Source organism: Mus caroli, chromosome 14 (genome assembly GCF_900094665.2).
Source record: "Mus caroli chromosome 14, CAROLI_EIJ_v1.1, whole genome shotgun sequence".
Taxonomy (NCBI): Eukaryota; Metazoa; Chordata; class Mammalia; order Rodentia; family Muridae; genus Mus; species Mus caroli.
In genome coordinates this window covers 61163476-61182782 of record NC_034583.1, presented here as the reverse complement: position 1 = coordinate 61182782, position 19307 = coordinate 61163476, and the positions used below count along the sequence as shown (strand labels likewise).

Genomic DNA, 19307 nt, shown 5'->3' with positions numbered 1-19307 from the left:
AAACCCTAGGCTAACTAGGGAAGTAAGTTAGGGATGAGGGAAATAGCTTGCAGAGCATGGAAACCACTGTTTTCAAGGGAGATAGAAATCAAGAGATGCATGGATTGACACTACACAAACTTTCCCTGTTCTATGTGGGCTCTGCTCAGAAGGCCTTTCTCCCTTAAAAAGCATCAAATCGGGGCTGGAGAAATGGCTCAGAGATTCAGAGCACTGGCTGCTTTTGTAGAGGTCCTGAGTTCAATTCCCAGCAACCACGTGGTGGCTCACAACCATCTGTAGTGGAAACCTATACCCTCTTCTGGTGGGTCTGAAGAGAGCAGCAGTGTACTCACATACATAAATAAATCTTAAAAAACAAAACAAAACAAACAACTCAACAAAAAACAGCATCAAATCTTTAACTCCTTCATAAGACTTTCTAAGGACTTTCTTAGACATTGACAAGTAGTGAGGACTCTGGAAAGCCTGTTCAAGTGGGATTAAAGCTGGAGGACTTTAAAACCAGACTCCCCTCTTCCCATTATCTGACCACAGAAAAGCTGCCAGTCTCCCTGGTTATCTTGCCAACCCTGAAGCACCCCTGTCAAGTCTCCACCTGTCTCTCAGGCTTCAAAAGCTTAAGCAAGAGAACTTCTCAGTGCTTTTCCAGAGGCCTTTCAAGGTCTTGTCTTAAGACCAAGTACTTTACCAATCAGGAGATTTACCCATGGAAACCATAGAGAAGGTTCTAGATTTAACTCACTGCCCTGACTTCTGTGAATTTAGTTTATCCATCCTGTTCATCTAATTGATTGGCTAGTCTGAGAATCTCAGAAGGGTAGAATAGAATCCCCACAGAATCAGGACACAGAACTGGATTAGAAACACTAGAACCCACACAGAATTCTGAGCCCCGCCCAGGGACATTAGTTCTCTTCTGAGCATTTTCAGAGCAAGAAGCATAAATCCAGGCACCACAACCTATCAACCAGACCTCCAAAGCCCCAAAGAAAACAAGACAAAAAGACCCAGGCCAAACCAAAACTTTATACCATGAAAACAAGAAATAAAATGAGATTTAAAGCCCGGCTGATTGTCAGCAAACACAATATATTTACTGTATTGGCATTTGCTCACAGGGCAAATGGTACAACATTACACCGCTTCAATATTTGCTTTTAAAAATGCTGTTTTCATGAACTATATTATATTGGCATAACAATGTGACAAGAAGTAAATGAAATGCTGGGTGAAGAACCTCACCTTTTCACAATATCAAGCATTTTTTTTAACCTTAGTATAAGGTACTATAAATCCAAGAAATAAAAACATCCACAAAATATATTACATCTGGTTTGTCTTTTTCTAAGTACTCAACTGTATACAAAAGTCTTTCAAAAAATATCATTCCCCATAGGTTTTCCTGTTTAAAACCTGATTTTTTTCTCTCAGTTCACATAAGTTAGAGTGCATTTTCTTTTGTTTTGTTTTTTAAAACATGCAGACATATAAAAAAATCGGGATAGCACAACCTTTTGGCAACAAAGTTTTTTTTTTCTCTTAGTTTAGCTTAAATGTCTGAGAACAGTTTTATTAAAACAAAGGAAAAGTCAGAGTTATCATGCAGTGACATGCATATTCCAGAAGGAGGAAGAAAAAAAATATTAAAGGATATTTGATTCCTCCTTCCAGCTTTGAACTGACCAAATTTTGTGTGTGTGTTTTTTAAATAATCATCACATTATAAAAAGTATTCAGCAAAATACTGTCTCTGCAAAGAAAGATTTTACCCTTCAGCTGAAAAAATATGGGCCCTCCTGGCAAACTTCTCCTTCTACAAAAAGCCCGAGTACCTGGAAATTCACAATCCCCCATAATAATTCATAATCCCCCACAATCCCCGCTCTTCGAGTTTTTCCTCCCTTGCACTAGAGTCCTTTTAGTATTATTTATCCACCACCAAAAGACGGTGCTTTTTTAATTTAAAAAAAAAAAAAACAAACAAACGTGGGAAACGCATAAAGTGACTTTAAAAACAGACATTCTGTAAACTCCAGACCTTTTGTAGCTTCTCTCTGGGCAGCTTACTGGCCACAGGAGAAGTGATGCTAACAGGAAGGATACATTCAGTCAAGACTGCTGGAAGCTGTGTCAGAGAGCACCCTTCTCTTAAGTCTCCACTTCAAAAGGGCCACCCTGTGTGGAAGGGCTGGACAGGACAGCTGGGGTTGAGGGCTCCTGAGAAGAGGTGAGGTAGGGCGGGGAGGTGCGATGGGGCCATGGAACAGATGTGCCTCATTCAGCAACACAGATTCATGCAAAAATCCCCATCTATTTTTTTTGAGGAAAATTTGAACAGAATGTGTATGCATATACACACACGTGTGCACATATATCCACACACATACACAAGTAGATATAATCTCATCAGTTAACATTTTCATAAAAATAAATCATTTAAGCTGTATACGCCTACAAATTCTCTTTATTCCAGTGCACTGCGCTGGCTAACCAAATGCCTTAGGTTTGATCTTGCTAGGAATACGGAGTGTGTGTTATGTAAATATATGTGTCTAAAGAAACACACACATACATCTACATACACACACCAATATCATATACATACACTTCACTTCTAGCTGTTGTGTTGGTGATCAGAGAGGGCAAATGAATAGAGCCAGCCTTCCCAGGAATGGGGAGTGGGTATGTGACAGAGACAAACTCTTGGGTGGTTGATTGAGGCCTGCCTTTCTGGGTAAAGATCTTGAGAGACTCAGTGCAAACCTGAGAGGGACAAAGAGAAGATGGGAGAGAGAAAGGCAGAGGGCAAGCTCAAGAACATAGATTTTGAAAAGTGGGACGGAGCAAATGATTTCTTTTTTTTAAAAGGTGGCTCTTTCTCCCCCAAAGATCAACCTGCCCTGAGGCCTACCAGGGAAGCGCTCGGAAAGGGAGGGGGCTCTAAGGGGCCAAACCCGAGGCGGCGGCAGCAGCACCACTGCAGCTGCAGCATCCGAGGCATTTCTGTAAGAAACATTATTTAAGGAGCAGATGGAAGACCATCTCCTCCGTTCACATGCAGGCCCTTAGCTTGGGACATCTCCCAACAGCTTGGGGACCCAATGTGAAGAAGAGTTTAGGGGTAGACACAGCCCAGTTCAGCTCAAGAGTCTCACACACGCGCGCGCGCACACACACACCGCACTCACACACACACACACACACACACACACGCACACTACACACAGGCGAGCACGCACACACTCGCGCGCATCACCGCACGCAAGCGCGCGTGCGTGCGGCGGGCAGCAAGCTCTGCGCTTTGGTGCGCTCCTTACCCCCTCCCCCTCTCGGGTGTTCGAGGGGGAACACAGGGAGACACTGGAGGGGGAAACAGTGAGGTGCTTGGGTCTGGCGAAGGTTGGATGGGCCTCGCCTTCAGTCCCCCGCAGGTCCTTGGCGTGGCTCAGCGGCCCCTGGATCAAGGCGATCCTAACTGAACAAAGCGGGCTAGACGCCACTTTTCCGCCCCCACGCCTTGGCTAAGAGGGGGCAGCAAGGAGAAAGTGCCTCCAGCCCTAGCCCCCAACCGCCGGCCGGTGTGAAAGGGTGGAAATGGGGGGGCGTCGAAGGGGGAGGCAAGGGGGCCGCACGTCCAGGGCGAGATCAGGGCGCGGCCCCTGCGCCTCAGTGACTGGCTTTCCCCTCTGCTTTCAGGCGACCAGCCAGGAGGCACTGGAAGGGAAAAGAAGGGACCTGGGTGCCGGATCCTCAGGCGCAGGTGGTGACCACAGGGGCCAGGGACACGGTGGGCGCCGAGGATGCAGAGGGCGCACCCCCTTTCTCCGACTTCTTCTCCTTTTGCTTGAGGTGGATCTTGGCGTGGCGCTTGCGCTCGTCGCTGCGCGCAAACTTGCGCCCACAGAACTCACAGGCAAAGGGCTTCTCCCCGGTGTGCGTGCGGATGTGAGTGGTGAGGTGGTCGCTGCGGCTGAAGCTGCGCATGCAGATCCGACACTGGAAGGGCTTGTGGCCCGTGTGGATGCGCAGGTGCCGGGTCAGCTCGTCTGAGCGGCTGAAACGGCGGTCACAGCCTTCCGCGGGACACGCGTGGGGCCGCTCGTGGAGCGGGGTCTTGCTAGGCCGATTGGGGTACTTGCGGGGCCGGATGGGCTTGAGCGTGAGCGGCGGTTGGGGCAGGCTGCCGAAGCCCGGGTGGATCTGCTTGTCTTTGAAGGCCTTGATGGTCTCCAGTGGGGTAATAGGGGGTGGGTTGACCCGGATGGGGTCCATGCCCTGGAAGGGCTTATGTTCCGGAATGGAGCCCATGTCGTTGGGATGGTGGTACAGGTTGTAGTCAGGAATCATGGGGAAAAGATTGCTGTCCAAGGCCGGCTTGGCCGATTGGTAATCCTGGGGGGAATAGGCGAGCCCAGGGTTTCCCTGGGGGTCGTGGAAAGACACGGGCTCCGAGTAGAGATCGCCACAGTTGGAATAAGGGGGCAGCGCTGGATACATGGCCTCCACGTCTCCCTGAGGAGGCTGCACCATGCTAGCCGTGGACGTCTGCGTACTGAGCGCCCCTGAGGCCGGGGGCACCCCCAAGATGCCGGCACTCATGAGGCTAATGATGTTGTCCTGGCACCAGTTGGAAGGAGAGTCGAAAGCGAACTTTCCCAAGTAGGTCACGGTCTTGTTGCCGGGGGCTGGCTGGAAAGAGCTCGAATAAGAGAGTTCCGGATTGGGCTTCTCGTTGGTCAGACCGATGTCCATCACATTCTCTGCGGAGAGCGGGGGAGAGAGGGGAGGGGTGAGTGAAGCCGAGCCGGCTCCGGGCCGCGGCGCCCAGGTCCTTGCCCAGGAGTAGAGGGTGCGGCCGGCTGGAGTGCGCAGCGCGTGGGGTAAGAGGAACGCCGAGCCCGGCGCAAAGCGGGCGGTGCCGCGCTCCCCGGCGCAACCTGGATACAGCAAAATACTACGGATCGGGGTGTGGAGTGGCTCCGGCACACACACCGCACACGCCGCGCACACACTCACGTACCACACACAGACACGCACGCGCGCAAGAGAGCATTGTTGTTCTTCCCGAGGTGGGGCGGACAGGTAGCTGCAGCTACAGGTAGTTTCAGACCCGGAGCGCGCCCGGCTCTCGCTCTCCAGCACACACAACTCGGCCTCTTCCCCCGGCCCTGTCTACTCCAAGACGCCGCGCCTTCATGCCCCAAGCGATGTCCCCCTACGCGCGCTGAGCCCGGGTGGCCGACCCAAAGAGCTTCGACGCTTTTGTCCTCGGAGCGCAGAAGGGTGCCGCCCGTAAAGGGAGCCTCTCCCGGCCCCAGTCTCCTCCCGGCCTGAAGGAGCTTTCTGCTCGGGCTGGAGGGGAAAAGCCTAAACCCAGCTAAGGAGAGTGGAGAGCGGCGGAAAACCAGCCCATGTCTCCACGGCGGGAGCGGCCGCCGTTCCCAAGCTCCCGGGTCCCAGGATCGCCCCCGGTGGCAAACCCTTTCCCCCGCCCCGTGGGTGAGCCCCCTCCCTCTCCCCACCGTCCCCACACCCCCAATGGCTTTGCTGAACGCCCCGGAAAGGCAGCGTCGCAGTACCTCTCCCACCGTGGGGACTCCACGCCGCACATGGCTCCATCCCGGGTGGGAGGCTGAGGGAGTAAGGAGGGGGGAGAGCGCGGGTGAAAAAGACGCTGGGCTCCTCCCGAGAAAGGGGGCTACAGCACCACGCCTTGCGCGCAGCCCAGCGATCGGGCCCCCTGCGTGGGGAGGGAGAACCCCAGAGCTGCTCGCACCTACCTCCCTCCGGTCGGCGGCTGCCCCCACCCGGGAGAACCGAAGCCTCAACCGTGGCGTCTCCAACCAAGCCTTCCCGATCTCGGAGGGCGGGAGGAGTGGGTGGGAAAAGCAACTCGCCCCCCAGAAAATTCCCAGCGCGCCCCCCATCTTTCCATCCGTCTCTCCATCCATCCATTTCTGCATCCATCGATCTGTGCATCCATCGCTAGCTCGCTCCCTCCTCCTCGTCCTCCCCCTTTCCTTCCTCGCTGCCTCGCCGCCTCACCGCCACCCTTACCTGTAGCCATCTGATTGTAATGGGCTACCGAGTCGCTGCTGCCGGAGAAGAGGTTGAGCGCGCTGGGGATCTCCTCGGGGTACAGATTGTCAGGCAATTGATTTAGCAAACTGCTCATGGTCACCGGCAGCTTCTCGGCGAGTTTGCCGGTCATAGCACTCCCGAGCTACCGCCGCCACCGCCGCCGCCGCCACCGCCGCCGCCGCCTGTTCCTAACGCAGCTTCCAGGCGAGCGGCATCCGAGAGGCGATCCGTGGTGCAGGGGAAAAGCATGCGAGAGGGAAAGTTCGGGGGGGAGGGGGGAGTGAAAAGGGGAAGGGGTGGGTCAGGGGAGGGGATCTATTCTTTTTTGGAGGGGTGGATGGGAGAGGGGCAAAGAGGGTAATCCTCTCGGGTGCCTCGGCTGGTGCGGTGCGACGCTGGGTCGTGGGGGTAGGGTGGGGCGTGTGCGAGGAGTGGGCTGGGGGCTGGGCTGGGGGGGTGATCTAGGCTCCAGGGGGTCAGACGCGGCTTCAGTATTGATCTCACAGACACGAGCCCGCCGACCCCCCCGCCCCCCGATCTGCCACAGCCGCCGCCGCCGCTGCCGCCGCCACCTCCTCTGCTGCTGCTGCTGCCGCCGCTGCTATCACCACCAACCAGCCCCGCCGCTTCCTAGCTAGCTCACTGCTGCCCAAAAGCTCCCAGCCAGGGAACTCCACCAGTCTATTTATCTGAGCCCCGGGAAAGCTCCGTGACGTAGCTGCCCATATATGGACAGACAAAGCCCAGCCGAAGGGGCGCGACGTCACAATGGAAGCTCCTCACAATGGAACATTAGAAAGCAGGAAGCGGGCCGCAGCCAACGTGCAGCGCCCGCACCGCTCGCCGTTCTTAAAAAAAAAAAAAAAAAAAAAAAAAGTCAATTAGATTAGAAAGAAGAGAGAAGAGAAAAAGAAAAGAGGGACGAAGCCGAATGCAAAGCGCGCGACGCGCAGTGCACAGTTGAAAACCCTGTAACTAAACATGTAGGTTTTTATCTGAGGGCATCATTAGAGACAGAAGTTAGCCGTTGGAGGAGTGGAGTTGTTTGCAATTGGTCTCCAGCACTCCCAGTATTTAGAAAGAGTTCAGTACACCAGGACACAGGTTCCTTAGCAGTCTGGGAATGGGAGAGGTGACCGCTTAAAGCCAGGTTCCCCCACACAACTTCAGTCTTTCCTTCAGCTCCCTATCCTTGACTGGACTCAGATGGAGAGATGAAGTATTTTCCTTTGGGGAAGGGGTTCTAATGTCCCAAGGCTTCTTATTCTTGAACACTTAGAACTTTCGAGCCGACATCATTCTGATTCACCGCCCTTAGCCCGGCCCCTCCCTTGGGGTTCCTGACCCCACGCTGACTCTCAGTTGAACGCAGTGGCCCGGGAATGTGTAGCGGATTAGCTAGTTGCGCAGTGGGCAGGAACTCCGCACTTTTAGGGGCGAGGGTATGAGGTTGGTTTTGTGTGTGTGTGTGTGTGTGTGTGTGTGTGTGTGTGTGTGTGTGTATTAGGAAAGAGTGAAGTTTAGGGGATAGAAAACACGTGCACCAAATAATTCCCAGATAAATTCCCTAACGTTCTAAAGCAAACCCCTTTGGCCACAGGATGGCAGGAGGGCCCAGCAGGCCGGGGCACAGTCGCTATCTACTGCAGCCGGCGAAGGGCTTGCGGCTGAGTTAGTGCGGGAAGATGTGAAACCCACAGCTTCTAAGCCACCAAGGCGGTCTCCTCTAGTCTCTACCCTCTCTGTCTCCCGCAGGGTTGTCCTCATTGTTGCCTGAGGGTGCCTTGCAGACAAGGGCGGCCCCCTGTACCGACCCAGGGTGCTGTCACCTCGACAGCGGATCCCGGGGGTGGGTGATGTGTTCCCCGAGGCCTGCTCCTGAAGCGCGCAGCCTGGCTGAGAGCGAGGGGGAGGAGAGGGAGGGAGCACGGAGGCGCGACCCCGAATCACACCGGGTTGGCGGGGGAGGATTCCCTCCTCAGTGGCCGCGTGGGCGCGGTGAATCCCGCGTCCCCCGCTGGAGAGTCGGGGTTGGGGGAACTTGCATCTCTCAGGGGGAGTGGGAGTGTTGACAAGAAGGAAGAGAGGATCCCCGGGCCTCACGCCGTGGGAGGTCCATGCGGGGCCGGGGGACGCGTGGGAGGAACTCCCGAGCTGCGCATTGTGATGGGGGTGGATGACAACCTCACTCCCTCTTCCCTCCCCCTCAGTTTGGAGGAGAACATTGGGTGGGAAGGGCCCAGACTCCCCCGGATCTCCTCTAGCTCTTAAGGAAGGAGGGATTCCCGCCGCCCGTGAGCCCCCATCTCTGCCACCCCCGCCTCCTCTCCCTCCAGGCTATCCATTCCTGTGCTCTAGAGGCATTGCGCCCCCGGGTTCTCCTCCGCCCGCGCGGCGCGGGGAGACTGCGCGCTGCAGCGGTCCCGGGCTTCGGCCGGAATCAGGGCATGCAGCGCTTCCCGCCCCCGGCTCCATCCCTGGAGGGGGAGCGGCTGGTCAGGGGCGTGGGCGGCGGTGTGAGCCTAGCTGGGTGCGGGAGGGGCCTCCGCGGCTGCAGGAAGGGTCGCGGGGCAGCGGGCCAAGCCGGGAAGAGCCATACAAGGAGCGGATCCGGTGACGCGCCGGCCGCGCCCCTTCTCCTGCTCTATTTGGCTGCAGATTCCGGTCCCCGGATTTGCATATTTTGGCATCCAGTGGAAAAGGGAAGAACGGAACCCGCAGCCTTTAAAGGAACCGCACAGACTGTAGCGTCACCTAGAAAGGCGGTCTGGCGGGTGTGGGGGGGGGCGTGAAAAATTAGCCTCGAGCTCTGGCCTCTGGCTGGAGAGCCAGGCAGTTGGGGAGGGGAAGGGGTGCCTAGGGTACCCGCAAGCTTTGGGCACGCCTCTGCATTGCTTCCTGCTGCGCGAGCGAGGGGAGGCTGACTGCAGTGGGAGGGGCGGGGTGTCTCGGTGGGTTCCTGCCTTCTGCCTGGACTTGCTGCGAGGTTCTCGGCCCTGGACCGAGCGGAAAGTCTAAGATGGACTGCAATGCCCGTGTCTCCCCGCGTGAGGCAGAGATCAGCCTGACAGGGTGGTGGGAAGGAAGTGGAAGGCCTATGGCAGCCCAGCTCAACTAGCAAGGACTCTAGATAACATCCACTTTTCCACCTGTTGGGCTCTCTCCATAGAAGGAGCTGGGGGTTCTGTTCTTTTTCCATATGGGCCTATGGTGGAAGCATTTGGGATACTCGAAGGCTTTCCGCTCCCAGTGTCAGCTATTGCTTCTCCAAGGATGGCTGGAAACACTTTTGAGGATAGTTAGCTTGTTTCAAAGAGGGAAAGCACTCATCTGGGCCTGCTGGCTTGCACCAGGACCCTGTTACTTACCAGACCAGACTGGAAAGATGGCCTCTTTCCTACTAGTTCTAATTGAATGGAAGATTTCAGTTCACTTAATATATTTATCGGAGCTTCTCTCTGACAAGGGAAACTGCTGCGCTTCCCATCTATTGATTGTGTTAGCAATACAGACCTCATAGGAAGAGTTAAATCAGAGAATTTTTCAGAGAGTACCTATACCAGAACTCTAGCAAGTGCTCAGTAAATAGCAGTGACTATCATTAAACTGTATTCTCTCCCATCCTGCTGCATGATGAGTACACTCCTTGTGTGCCCCGGGGATGCATTTACACATGCAGCTGGTTAAAAAGTGCCCAGTGGGGGAAGCCGTCCTGTCCAGCTTGTCATGTAAAAGAAATACTATTTATTTACAGAAAAAACTAAATTACTATTTGGGGGGCCTGATACCTGTGTCAATCTGGGGATGCTTAAGGGATGGTCCCCTTTCTGCCTGAGCCAAGACATGAATTAAGATCTCAACAGCTGGTGGTGACAGGAGGCAGGCTATAATGTCCCTGAATCATTTTCTAACACCCTGGAGTGTCTGTGGCTCCCAGGAAGGGGTGGAGGATCTGGGGCCTTTTTGTTGCCTTGAAAGGAGCCTACAGGCCTAGGCCCTTAATGACTACTTTCTATTCAGGTTGTAGTGCCAGCAGATGCCCTCTGTCACCCTGGATGATGACCATGGAAGCTATGGCTCTGTGTCAGTAGGCACAACCAGGAATTTGCAGCAGCAGGGGATGTTTACCGTGGCAGTTTTGCAGATTTCTACAGTTCCCTGGGAAATTCAGTGTAGAGAAAAAAAAGTTTTTCTCCTTCCCTGTTCCCCCTTCCCTGAATGTTTCCTTTTTTTTTTTTTCTCTCCTGGAGAGGGGCTAAGGGTGTTTGTTTCAGGTTTATTGGCGGGCTCCAGAGAGGTTGCCAAGAGCCTAATTACCTAAACCCTAAGCCCTGAAGTTGCAGGGGGCACAGGTAGGCACAGGTCCAGGGAGTCCTCCCCTGGAGCTGGTGAAAGGTAGGCAGGCTATGCCTGTGTAAAAGAGCCAAGGCTGCTGTCTCCCACGGAGGCGGAACGGGTATTTTCTGTTTAGGTGAGGATAAAGAATATGTAGCCCTGGGAATCCACTGCAGTAGCAGGCACAATTTTGTCCTGGACTCTGTTCCAGGCGTCTGTGGGCTTCAGTTTTCCTTTTTATTAAAGTATTCTGTTTTCCAGGAGTTCCTTCTTGCCCTCATTAAAATAATTTCAACCTGGGACGTTAGCCATTTAAAGCATTCCGGGTCTTAGAGGGTATTTACGTTCACATTTATTTGTTTTTATGTAGATGGCTGTCTCTTATGCCCTCGTGTGCAGATGCCTTAAGTAGCCATCAGGTCCCAGGGAGTTAAAGACAGTTGTGAGCCTCCCTGTGGGAGCTGAGAGTCTGGACCTCTGCAAGAGCAGCCAGTTCTCTGAACTGCTGAGCCATTCATTGTTCCAGTCACAAGGGAGTTTGCATCTTAAGTGAAAATATTTAGGATTTGGGACATAGCTCAGTGGTGAGAGTACTTGTGTATTGTGTGGCCTGATTAAAACCTGTTGTTTTTTTGTTTGTTTCTTTGTTTTTGTTTTTTGTTTTGGTGTATATGTTATGTTATTTGTATGTGTCTGTGTTCATATGCACACTCGTGTGTGTGTGTGTGTGTGTGTGTGTGTGTGTTTCTCAATTGCTCTCCACATTATTTTTTGAGATAGAGTCTTATTAAACCTGGATTTCACTGGTAGGGCAAGACTAGCCAGAGAATAAGCTCCAGAAATCTTCCTGTTTCTCAGTGCTAGCATTTCAGCTTTGTGCCAATGTGCCACACTTTTACACAGGTGCTGGAGGTCTGAACTCAGAACTCATGTCTTCATGGCAGCCCACGGTGTTGTAAGTCATCTCCCTAGTCTTTTTTTTTTTTTTTTGAGTTTAGCTGAGAATGGCCTTGAACTCTTGCCTCTGTCTCCCAAGTGCTGGGATTATCACTGTGTGACTTCACTTCCCAGCCTTTGGAGGGAAAATTTACTTAACAAGTGTTACTAGTGTATCCTGAAGATATGAAGCCCAGTCCTCAGGATGTCACCTGCAGTGTGGAGGCACTCACCTATGATGCTGGAATGGAAGCCTGCTTGCAGGACAGCAGGTTCAATGGTGAGGAATGGGGTTGTTCAAACCACACCAAGAAACTGCGTAGAGGACCTGGCCTGGTGGCATTCTTCCCAAATGCCAGTTGTCTCGAGGGTCTTCAGGTGTTTTCCACCTTGGGTGATATCCAGAAGGGCCGCTGGAGTCCTACTGCTCCTCAGTGAAATCTCTAGAAGTCACTGTTGATTCTTTGGTTAGGTAGAAATCTCTTGGAAGGAAAGTCTTGGTACCCAGCAGGGTCAATGGGCTTCACAGGCCCCTGATGCTGGTGCTTCTGGTGGGTGCTCTATCTCCAGAAGATTGGGCTGCTGATATTAGAATTACAGATGTTAGCCACCCATAGGATTGGGAGTAGGGGTGGGGGTGGGGTGGAGTGTGTAGGGGGACTGAGTCTTCCTCATCATAATAATAAATGCTTTTATCTACTAACCCCCCCCCATCACTGCCCAGTGAGAAGATTTTAGGACTGTCTTTCTCATTGCTTACTATTTGCAGAAGATGAACAAGCTTGGGAGTATTAGTGCCTTGCTGGAGGTTAACTGCTCTCAAAGTGGTTGATCTATTTGAACTCACCCCCATTGTATCTCCAAAAAGAATGCTTTTTTCTCTAACTGTTGTCTCTTTTGTGACAGTAACAGAGGGAAGAAATGAGGTGGCTGGTGTGGGTAGGAGGAAGGATGGAGCTACAGGCAGCGCTGAGCCACCACATGAGTGCTGGAAACAGAACTAGGTCCTCTGGAAGAGCAGTAAGCACTCTTAACCACCGAGCATCTCTTCAGCTCCTCCATATTTATTTTCTGAAGAGGAGCTCTCACTGAATCTGAAAACCTGGGGAGAAAGTAATGAGGAATAGAGAGGAGGCTTGACTGTGGTATCCCAGCATCCTTTGGACCAAGCATGGAGGTTAAAGAAGAGCCCAGAGGCCAATAAAGGGGTGTAGTACTTATACTTCTCAGGAGTTCTGCCAGGATCTATTTATTAGTAGGCATAAGAGTACCTGTTACTATAGCTCAAGTCCTAGTTTCTAAACCTGTTTCAATGGCCATGAGGTCCTGTCCAAAAGTGGCATATGATCACATATGCCACTTTTATGTATTTTTAAATTTTGTATGTACATATGTGTGAGTGTATGCATCTGTGCATGTGTGTGTGTGTGGACGGGTGAGTATGTGAGTGAGTGTGTGCTGCTTGTGGACGTTGTACATCGTGGTGCGGAGCCTAGTGCGCACCACGATGTACAACGTCCACAAGCAGGTCTCTCTCTCTCTCTCTCTCTCTGTCTCTCTCTCTGTCTCTCTCTCTCTCTCCTCTCTCTCTCTCTCTCTCTCTCTCTCTCTCTCTCTCTCTCTCTCTCTCTCTGTATGTGTGCAATGTGTGCATATGTGCATGTGTGCACTTGCATGCTTTTGGTACCTGTAGGCGTCCTTGGCAATCAGGAAAGAGTGTGGCTCCCTTGGAATTGGAGCTACAGGTGATTTTAAGCCATGTGGATACTGGGAAGCAAACCCTGGTCCTCTGCTAGAGCATCAAGCACTGCTGAGACAGACTCTCAGTCTGTCGGAAGTCCATTGATTCGGCTGCAAGGCTGGTTAGTCAGCCAATGAGCTCCATAGTCTGCCTGTCTCTCTGCATCGGTTTCTCTACATCTAAAATTACAGGAACATACTCAGACGTACCCAGCTTTTTACATAGGTCCTAGTGATCTGAACTCAGATACTTATTTGCCTGGCAGGTAGTTTATCAATTGAGCCATCTTTCCAGCTGGACACACTTTCCTTCTAAAATCTAGTGGTCTAAATTAAAATAAATGTATTCTAACCATGTAGAAACAGGATATTTGGGATCACACTTTAAGTAGTTTCAGAGTGGCTGATAACCAAAGGGAGAAATATTTTGTTACAAAGTACCACTTGCTGGGGGCGTGGGGGTAGCTGTCAAATTTGCAAGTTGTTGATCCTACAGAGCTCTCCCAAGACCTGAGTGAGTCCATAGAACTAATGAATCACCATGGGTAATCCAGAGGACGAGCATTCAGGACTGAGCTGGGGCAAGGAGGGAAGGGAGATATTAAAAGTCAGAATTGAGGGGCTGGTGAGATGGCTCAGTGGGTAAGAGCACCCGACTGCTCTTCCGAAGGTCCGAAGTTCAAATCCCAGCAACCACATGGTGGTAATGTGACCTGACACCCTCTTCTGGAGTGTCTGAAGACAGCTACAGTGTACTTACATATAATAAAAATCAATAAATCTTAAAAAAAAAAGTCAGAATTGAGAAAAGTGTGCATTGTGGGTAAATGTCAACCACTAGCCAGGGCCTGGGAATAAAGAGTTCAGATTTCCTTGGTAAAACTACTTGTGTTTGGCCATGATTAGTCTTGTTTGTGGGCATTAAGAGAGTTGGACAACACATTTCTGTTCATTTTGGCTCCAAGTTTTGTCAGCTTGTGGGTTTCTAACTGAATTTCTAAGGATGGAGGTTGGTTGGGGGCGGGGAGGGGGCGCGGGAAGAATGACTGAACCAGACCTCTTTCTCTGGGTTTCTGACTGTGGCAAGCAGGTTTGGGAAGAATGTGTTGAAGATCCTAGTTACAGTTAAGAGATTCTAGAGGAAGCGGCTGAGTTCCTTCAGCAAGGGTGGTGTGTGTATGTGTGTTGGGGTGACTGGGTCAGGAGATGAGGGGTTGTAATGGGAACTTTGCTGTCTTAGCTCTGGGGCTCATAAAAGGTAAACGGAATCACGTGCTCTAAGGGCCTGCCACTCCCTTGGGACCCACTGTGGGGTAACCCCATCTCAAGAGGGATGGTGTCTGCAGAGAGGACTCTCAGGGGATGGTGCTTTTTGGAAAGAGGAACTTCACGATTAGAAATGAAGCAGAAAAGGTGTGAAAGTATGTGGGGGGAGGGGCTGTGGAGAAGGCAGTTGAGAAGGATGAGCTAGAAGAGAAAGTGGGAGGGGCCGTGGGTAAGTTCTGGTTTGCTGGGTTGCTTTTGAGCAACAGGCTTTATTCATAAGGCAGGTGCTAACTCCTTTCCTTCACCCTCATAAGAAACACTCTAGGTTTTAGAGTGGGTCATGGGCTTTGAACCCTTGTCTCAGTCCCAAACTGTTAGCCCCTTTGTCTCATCCACCCCAGAGAGGATGGTGAAGCATGCCTTCGGCTTTTTTTTTTTTTTTTCTTTTTTCCTGCTGTGTGCATCTAGTCAGACTGCATTCAGGGAAGCCATTAATGACTTCAGAGTTCTGAGCTCTGGCTCTTGGCTTTAGTGTTCTACCCTGTGAACAGCTCAGGAGGGGCTGCCGGCCTCTGTAGGACTGGCTGAAATAAATACTGGGGAGTAGAGGGCTTGAGATAGGGTCTCACTGGGTAGCCTAAGTTGGGCTTCAACTCTTAATCCCCCTGCCTCAGCTTACTAAGTACTGTGGCTACAAGTGTGAGCTCATAGCTGCCTGTAGCGCCATCCATCCTTTTACCCATACCAACCACCTCATCAGAGACTCCATAAATTCTTGTTCAAGATGGAATATGCTAAATACTCTACCGGTTCTAATTTTGAAGGAGGGGTGCTAATTACCAGTGTGAAACCAGGAAAGGAGGAGTATGAGAATGGGGGGACCCAGAAGCAGCACAGCAGGGAACCACTTTATGATCCCAGGTTGGGGGCAGGGGTGCGGCAGGAGTCACCCAACACCAATCTCAAGAGGTAATAACCCCGTTAATTGGGAGGTAATGATCCTTGGCATTTTCATCTTCAAAGCCAGGAACAAACTGTAATTAATGCTCCCACCACCCGGGGGCAGGGTGGAGTGTAGGGAACCTTGAACTACTGCTATTCAGGGAAACCGAGGCACTGGCAGAAAAGTCTTTAGGAAAAAGGATTGGAGCCAAGCACTGCTGGGATCTTTGGGGAGCTTGGAACACATCAGAGCATTGTCCTCTCCAAAACCTGACAGCCTGGAGAGAGTTGCGGGGCGGGGGGGGGGGGGGGAGGGGGCGGAGCCGAAAATCAATCGGAGGATGGGAGAACCTGAAGACCTATACAGGCCTCTCCACAGGTGGTAGCAGGGTAACTGGGTTTGCTGGTGGCCCAGCCTCAGGAGATCCTGCTCAGACTGTGCCTAGTTTCTCATAGCAGGGACTAGGATGCTCCACGAGTGGGCTTGCAGCTCCCCCCCCCGACCCCCCAGCGTGCTGCCTTCTCTGTAGAGTGCAGAGCGAGAGGGTGCAGGAGCCCTTTGCGCCCAGAGGCAGGCGGACTCCCAGCACTTTCAGAGTGACTGACTCATCGGGCGCCTCCGAAATGCCTCCTGGTTTCTTCATCTCAGTCTGGCTGCCCCAAGCCCGGAGGGAGTTTTTCATTAGCGTGATTATCCTGCTGTTGTTAAAAGCTGGTAAATCTCACCCAGGGACCAAGGCTGGGAGCTGCTTCTGAACTGCAGTCCGAGTTCATAGGTCCTCAGCTATGGGCCACAGGCGCCAACTCCATCTCTCCTGTTCAAACCCAGAAGTCTCGGGTACCAGAGGCAAGACCCATAGGCTTTATATGGTCTCAGGGACTTGTGTAGTGGTGGTGTTGTGTAGTGTCCGTGATATTTGCCCCCCACCCCCACCCCGTGCGGACTGCTCCACCAGCAGGGCATTATCACTCTCCAAAGGATAGGGTGGGGCTTCATGGCTTTACACCACAGTCAGCATCCTTCTTGGCAGGAATATTGTGGAGATGCCTTGCCCCCTCCCTTTCTTACTCCATCTCCACACACTTGTGCAATCCTTTGATAAAAGTGCCCCCTTCAATATATAACTTCTGATTCTGTGTAGATTACCATTGCACCCCTAATCTTCCTGGCCCCCACTCGATCCCCATCCACTTGGCACCAGCATCTGGTGTCTAGTAGGCCTTTGCCTTGTTTGAATGAGTAAATTTTCGGGGAGTAATAGAACTGTTTAATGACCTCTTGTCCCACCATTCCCTCACTAGCCCAGCATCTGGAGGTTATTCCTGTGTGCCCACTGCAGGGGCCACATACTTGGATAAGGCGTTCATGAAAGTAGCTCAGGTCTTTGCAGTGGGGGAAATGAAGGTCCCGTGAGGTTTCAGGGTGGGCAGGTAAACACATACAGGTGATTGGGTGGTAAGGAGTATGGGTGAAAAATAAATTAGGAAGGAGGAGGTGCAGAGTGGTCTATCTTGGCAGCAACTCTATGACCCCTTGTGTTTTGGAGATACGACTTCGTCCGCTGGCTTGCCTATCAAAGTGCTAGATTCTAGTACATGAATCAGAGTTTTAGTCCAGTTATGTCCTGGCTCATTAGATGCTCTGAAAAATTCCACATGACCAGGATCTTGGTTTTGTTTTGCTGAAATCTCATGGGGGCTAGTGAGATGGCTCGTCAGGCCCGGATGCTGCTAAACCCAACAATGTAAGTTTGATCCAAGTGAACTGACACTGAAAGTTGTCCTCTGGCTCCATGCTCGTGCCACAGCACATGTCCATCCGTGTGCGTGCACACACACATACACAAATACATACATGCGCACACTCACACACACACAAATCACACAGAAGCACATTAGGGACGGTCAGACTCTGAAAGCAATGGCCACTTGTTCCCTGTCCCAGGAATCAACCCCTCTTCTTCTGGATTAGCTTCTTGCTCTCCTACTAGATGGCCTGAGGGGGAAAACCTCTGACACTGTTGTGGCTGGGTCATTTTCAGGGTCTTAGTCCCTCTTAGGCGGGCAGGGGTGGGGGCGGGGGGGATATAACAGGGCAGCAGATCACTGGTGATGGTGGCTTTGGATGCCCCAATCCAAAATCTTGGGATTTGTTGGACTTTGGGGGGTGCAGGGGGAAGGAGAAGGTGGAGACGCTTCTTCTAGACCCCAAATGAAAGGAAAAGTAGTCATGATGGAAACTCAAACAAATTCTTCCCCATTACCCTACTTCCCTTCCGTGGTCACACTTCCGGCTGCCACCACAGGGTATTTTAGGCTCAAAAACAAAAAAGCATCAGATCTATTTGAGCAACTTTTGTTCCATCGGAGTAGAAGCCCAGGGGCCTGTGGCCGCCCTGGGCTAGGCCACTTCCCCAGGGAACTGATGCGTTTCCCTTTTGATGCCAAGGTTCAATTTAGCAACTCAGTCTGGCCAATTTTGGCTTCTCCTTTCCCTGGCTGGGCACTACACAGGCAAGGGGCCAGATGTGGGGCTGCTAGAAGGACGGGTATGTGTTTGGAGGCCTTCCTCATGAACTTCAGGGGAAGGCCTGGTTCCCTTCTGCTAGCACCTCCCCTCCCCTCTTCCTTCCCCAATCACACACAAGAAAGCTCCACTTGCAGCAGCAGGTGATTGCAGCAGCGTGAGATTTGTGGTTAGGTCAAGTCTGATCCTCCGTCTCATACAAAGAGTGGTGTTTTTCTGCGTTAGTGGTAGGCTGGTGTGTGATCAGACTGTGAGTGAGAGTGTGCTGAGGTTCAACAAGGTAATCACAAATACAACTTGTCTAGCATGTCTAGAAAGAGGTTGGCAGAGCTGATACCCCTTAGTGTCTATCGGCTGTGTACACCATGTGATTTTGCGTGGGATGCTGTGTTGATAGTATGCATGTGCAGGTTGCATAAAGGAGGGATGTGTGTGTGTGTCAGAGAGAGAGAGAGAGAGAGAGAGAGAGAGAGAGAGAGAGAGAGAGAGAGAGAGAGAATGCTCATGCTTGTTTATGAGTGCATGGGCAGGGGCATGGCTGGTAAGAAGCTTGGTGTTCCTGACAGCTGTGGCCAGTGTCCACGTGGGCAAAGCTTAGGTTGTAGATCTGTGGTTCTCAGTCTGTGCGTTGCTCCACAAGGGTCTCCTATCAACCATCCTTCTTATCAGATATTTACATTACGATTCACAACGGTAGCAAAATTACAGTTATAAAAATAATTTTATGGTTTAGGGAGGGAGTCACTGACACATTAAAGGTTTGAAGCGTTAGGAAGGTTGAGGACCGTTGCTGTAGAGTTTTTTTGTGTGGATCAGGGCTTGAGGGCAAGTCAACAAATTGCAGCTTTGGCTCAGGTAAGCCTGCTTGTAGTACCAGTGAGGGATGGACTGCAATTGGTGCTCAGAGGTGCCTTGATCTCCACCCTCTCTTCAGTTTCCTTTCCATCCCTATGGACTCCTGCATCACCTCCTGGCGAGCGTGCCCCTCTCTTGTGAGCCTGTCTTCTGGCTGCTCTCTTCTGAGGCTCAACTCTGATAGGCTTCACAGTCACACAGATTGGGGCGGGGCAGTGACTTTGACACCTCTAAGTCATGGGTTTGGATGCACATATGAAACTGCCTCTGTGTCTGTGGGTGGGAGGAGGTCTTGGGAAGCAGAGAGCCTGTGGGTTCGTAGGCTGCTACTCAGGCTCTACAGGAAGTATGCTTACCTGCTTTCACTGTGAGACTGGACGTGAAAGTGGGAACCCAGGGCCGCTGCGTCCCTGTCTGACGGTCTCTGTCTCTTTCCTTTTAGCCCATTAATCCTGACTCGGGACTCTCGTTCGTGATTCTATGTGTTGCCCTGCGTCCCTGAAGTGAATATGAGGGTCCCTCTGCTTGAGTTTTGTCTGACTTGATTCTGAAATAGATGTTGCTTATGGGAGCTCCAAGGGTCCTCAGCTCCCTACATCTGAAAACTCACTTTTAACCCAAG

The 19307-nt window shown here is 51.8% G+C and overlaps 1 protein-coding gene across 3 annotated transcripts; it reads right to left on the bottom strand.

Annotated features, from left to right (window-relative positions):
• Positions 1–1009: 1009 nt before the first annotated feature.
• Positions 1010–6528, bottom strand: Egr3 (early growth response 3). Of its 3 annotated transcripts, XM_021182263.2 has the most exons (3): positions 6061–6214; positions 5583–5635; positions 1010–4763 (listed from the first exon to the last, which is right to left on the bottom strand). In XM_021182263.2, the coding sequence occupies exons 2-3, from the start codon at positions 5620–5622 to the stop codon at positions 3754–3756; spliced, it is 1050 nt and encodes a 349-aa protein (XP_021037922.1). In that variant the 5' UTR covers positions 5623–5635; positions 6061–6214; the 3' UTR covers positions 1010–3753. The 3 variants fall into 3 exon arrangements, with proteins under 3 accessions (XP_021037922.1, XP_021037921.1, XP_021037924.1); XM_021182262.2 differs by lacking the exon at positions 5583–5635 and having other exon boundaries at positions 6061–6528; XM_021182265.2 differs by lacking the exons at positions 5583–5635; positions 6061–6214 and adding an exon at positions 5784–5858.
• Positions 6529–19307: the final 12779 nt, after the last annotated feature.

Coding starts and splice junctions, on each gene's coding strand:
- Egr3 (XM_021182262.2), bottom strand. CDS start 6,214: ATGACCGGCAAACTCGCCGAGAAGCTGCCGGTGACCATGAGCAGTTTG. Junction 4,764..6,060: donor TTACAATCAGATGGCTACAG/GTAAGGGTGGCG, acceptor CGCTCTCCGCAG/AGAATGTGATGGACATCGGT.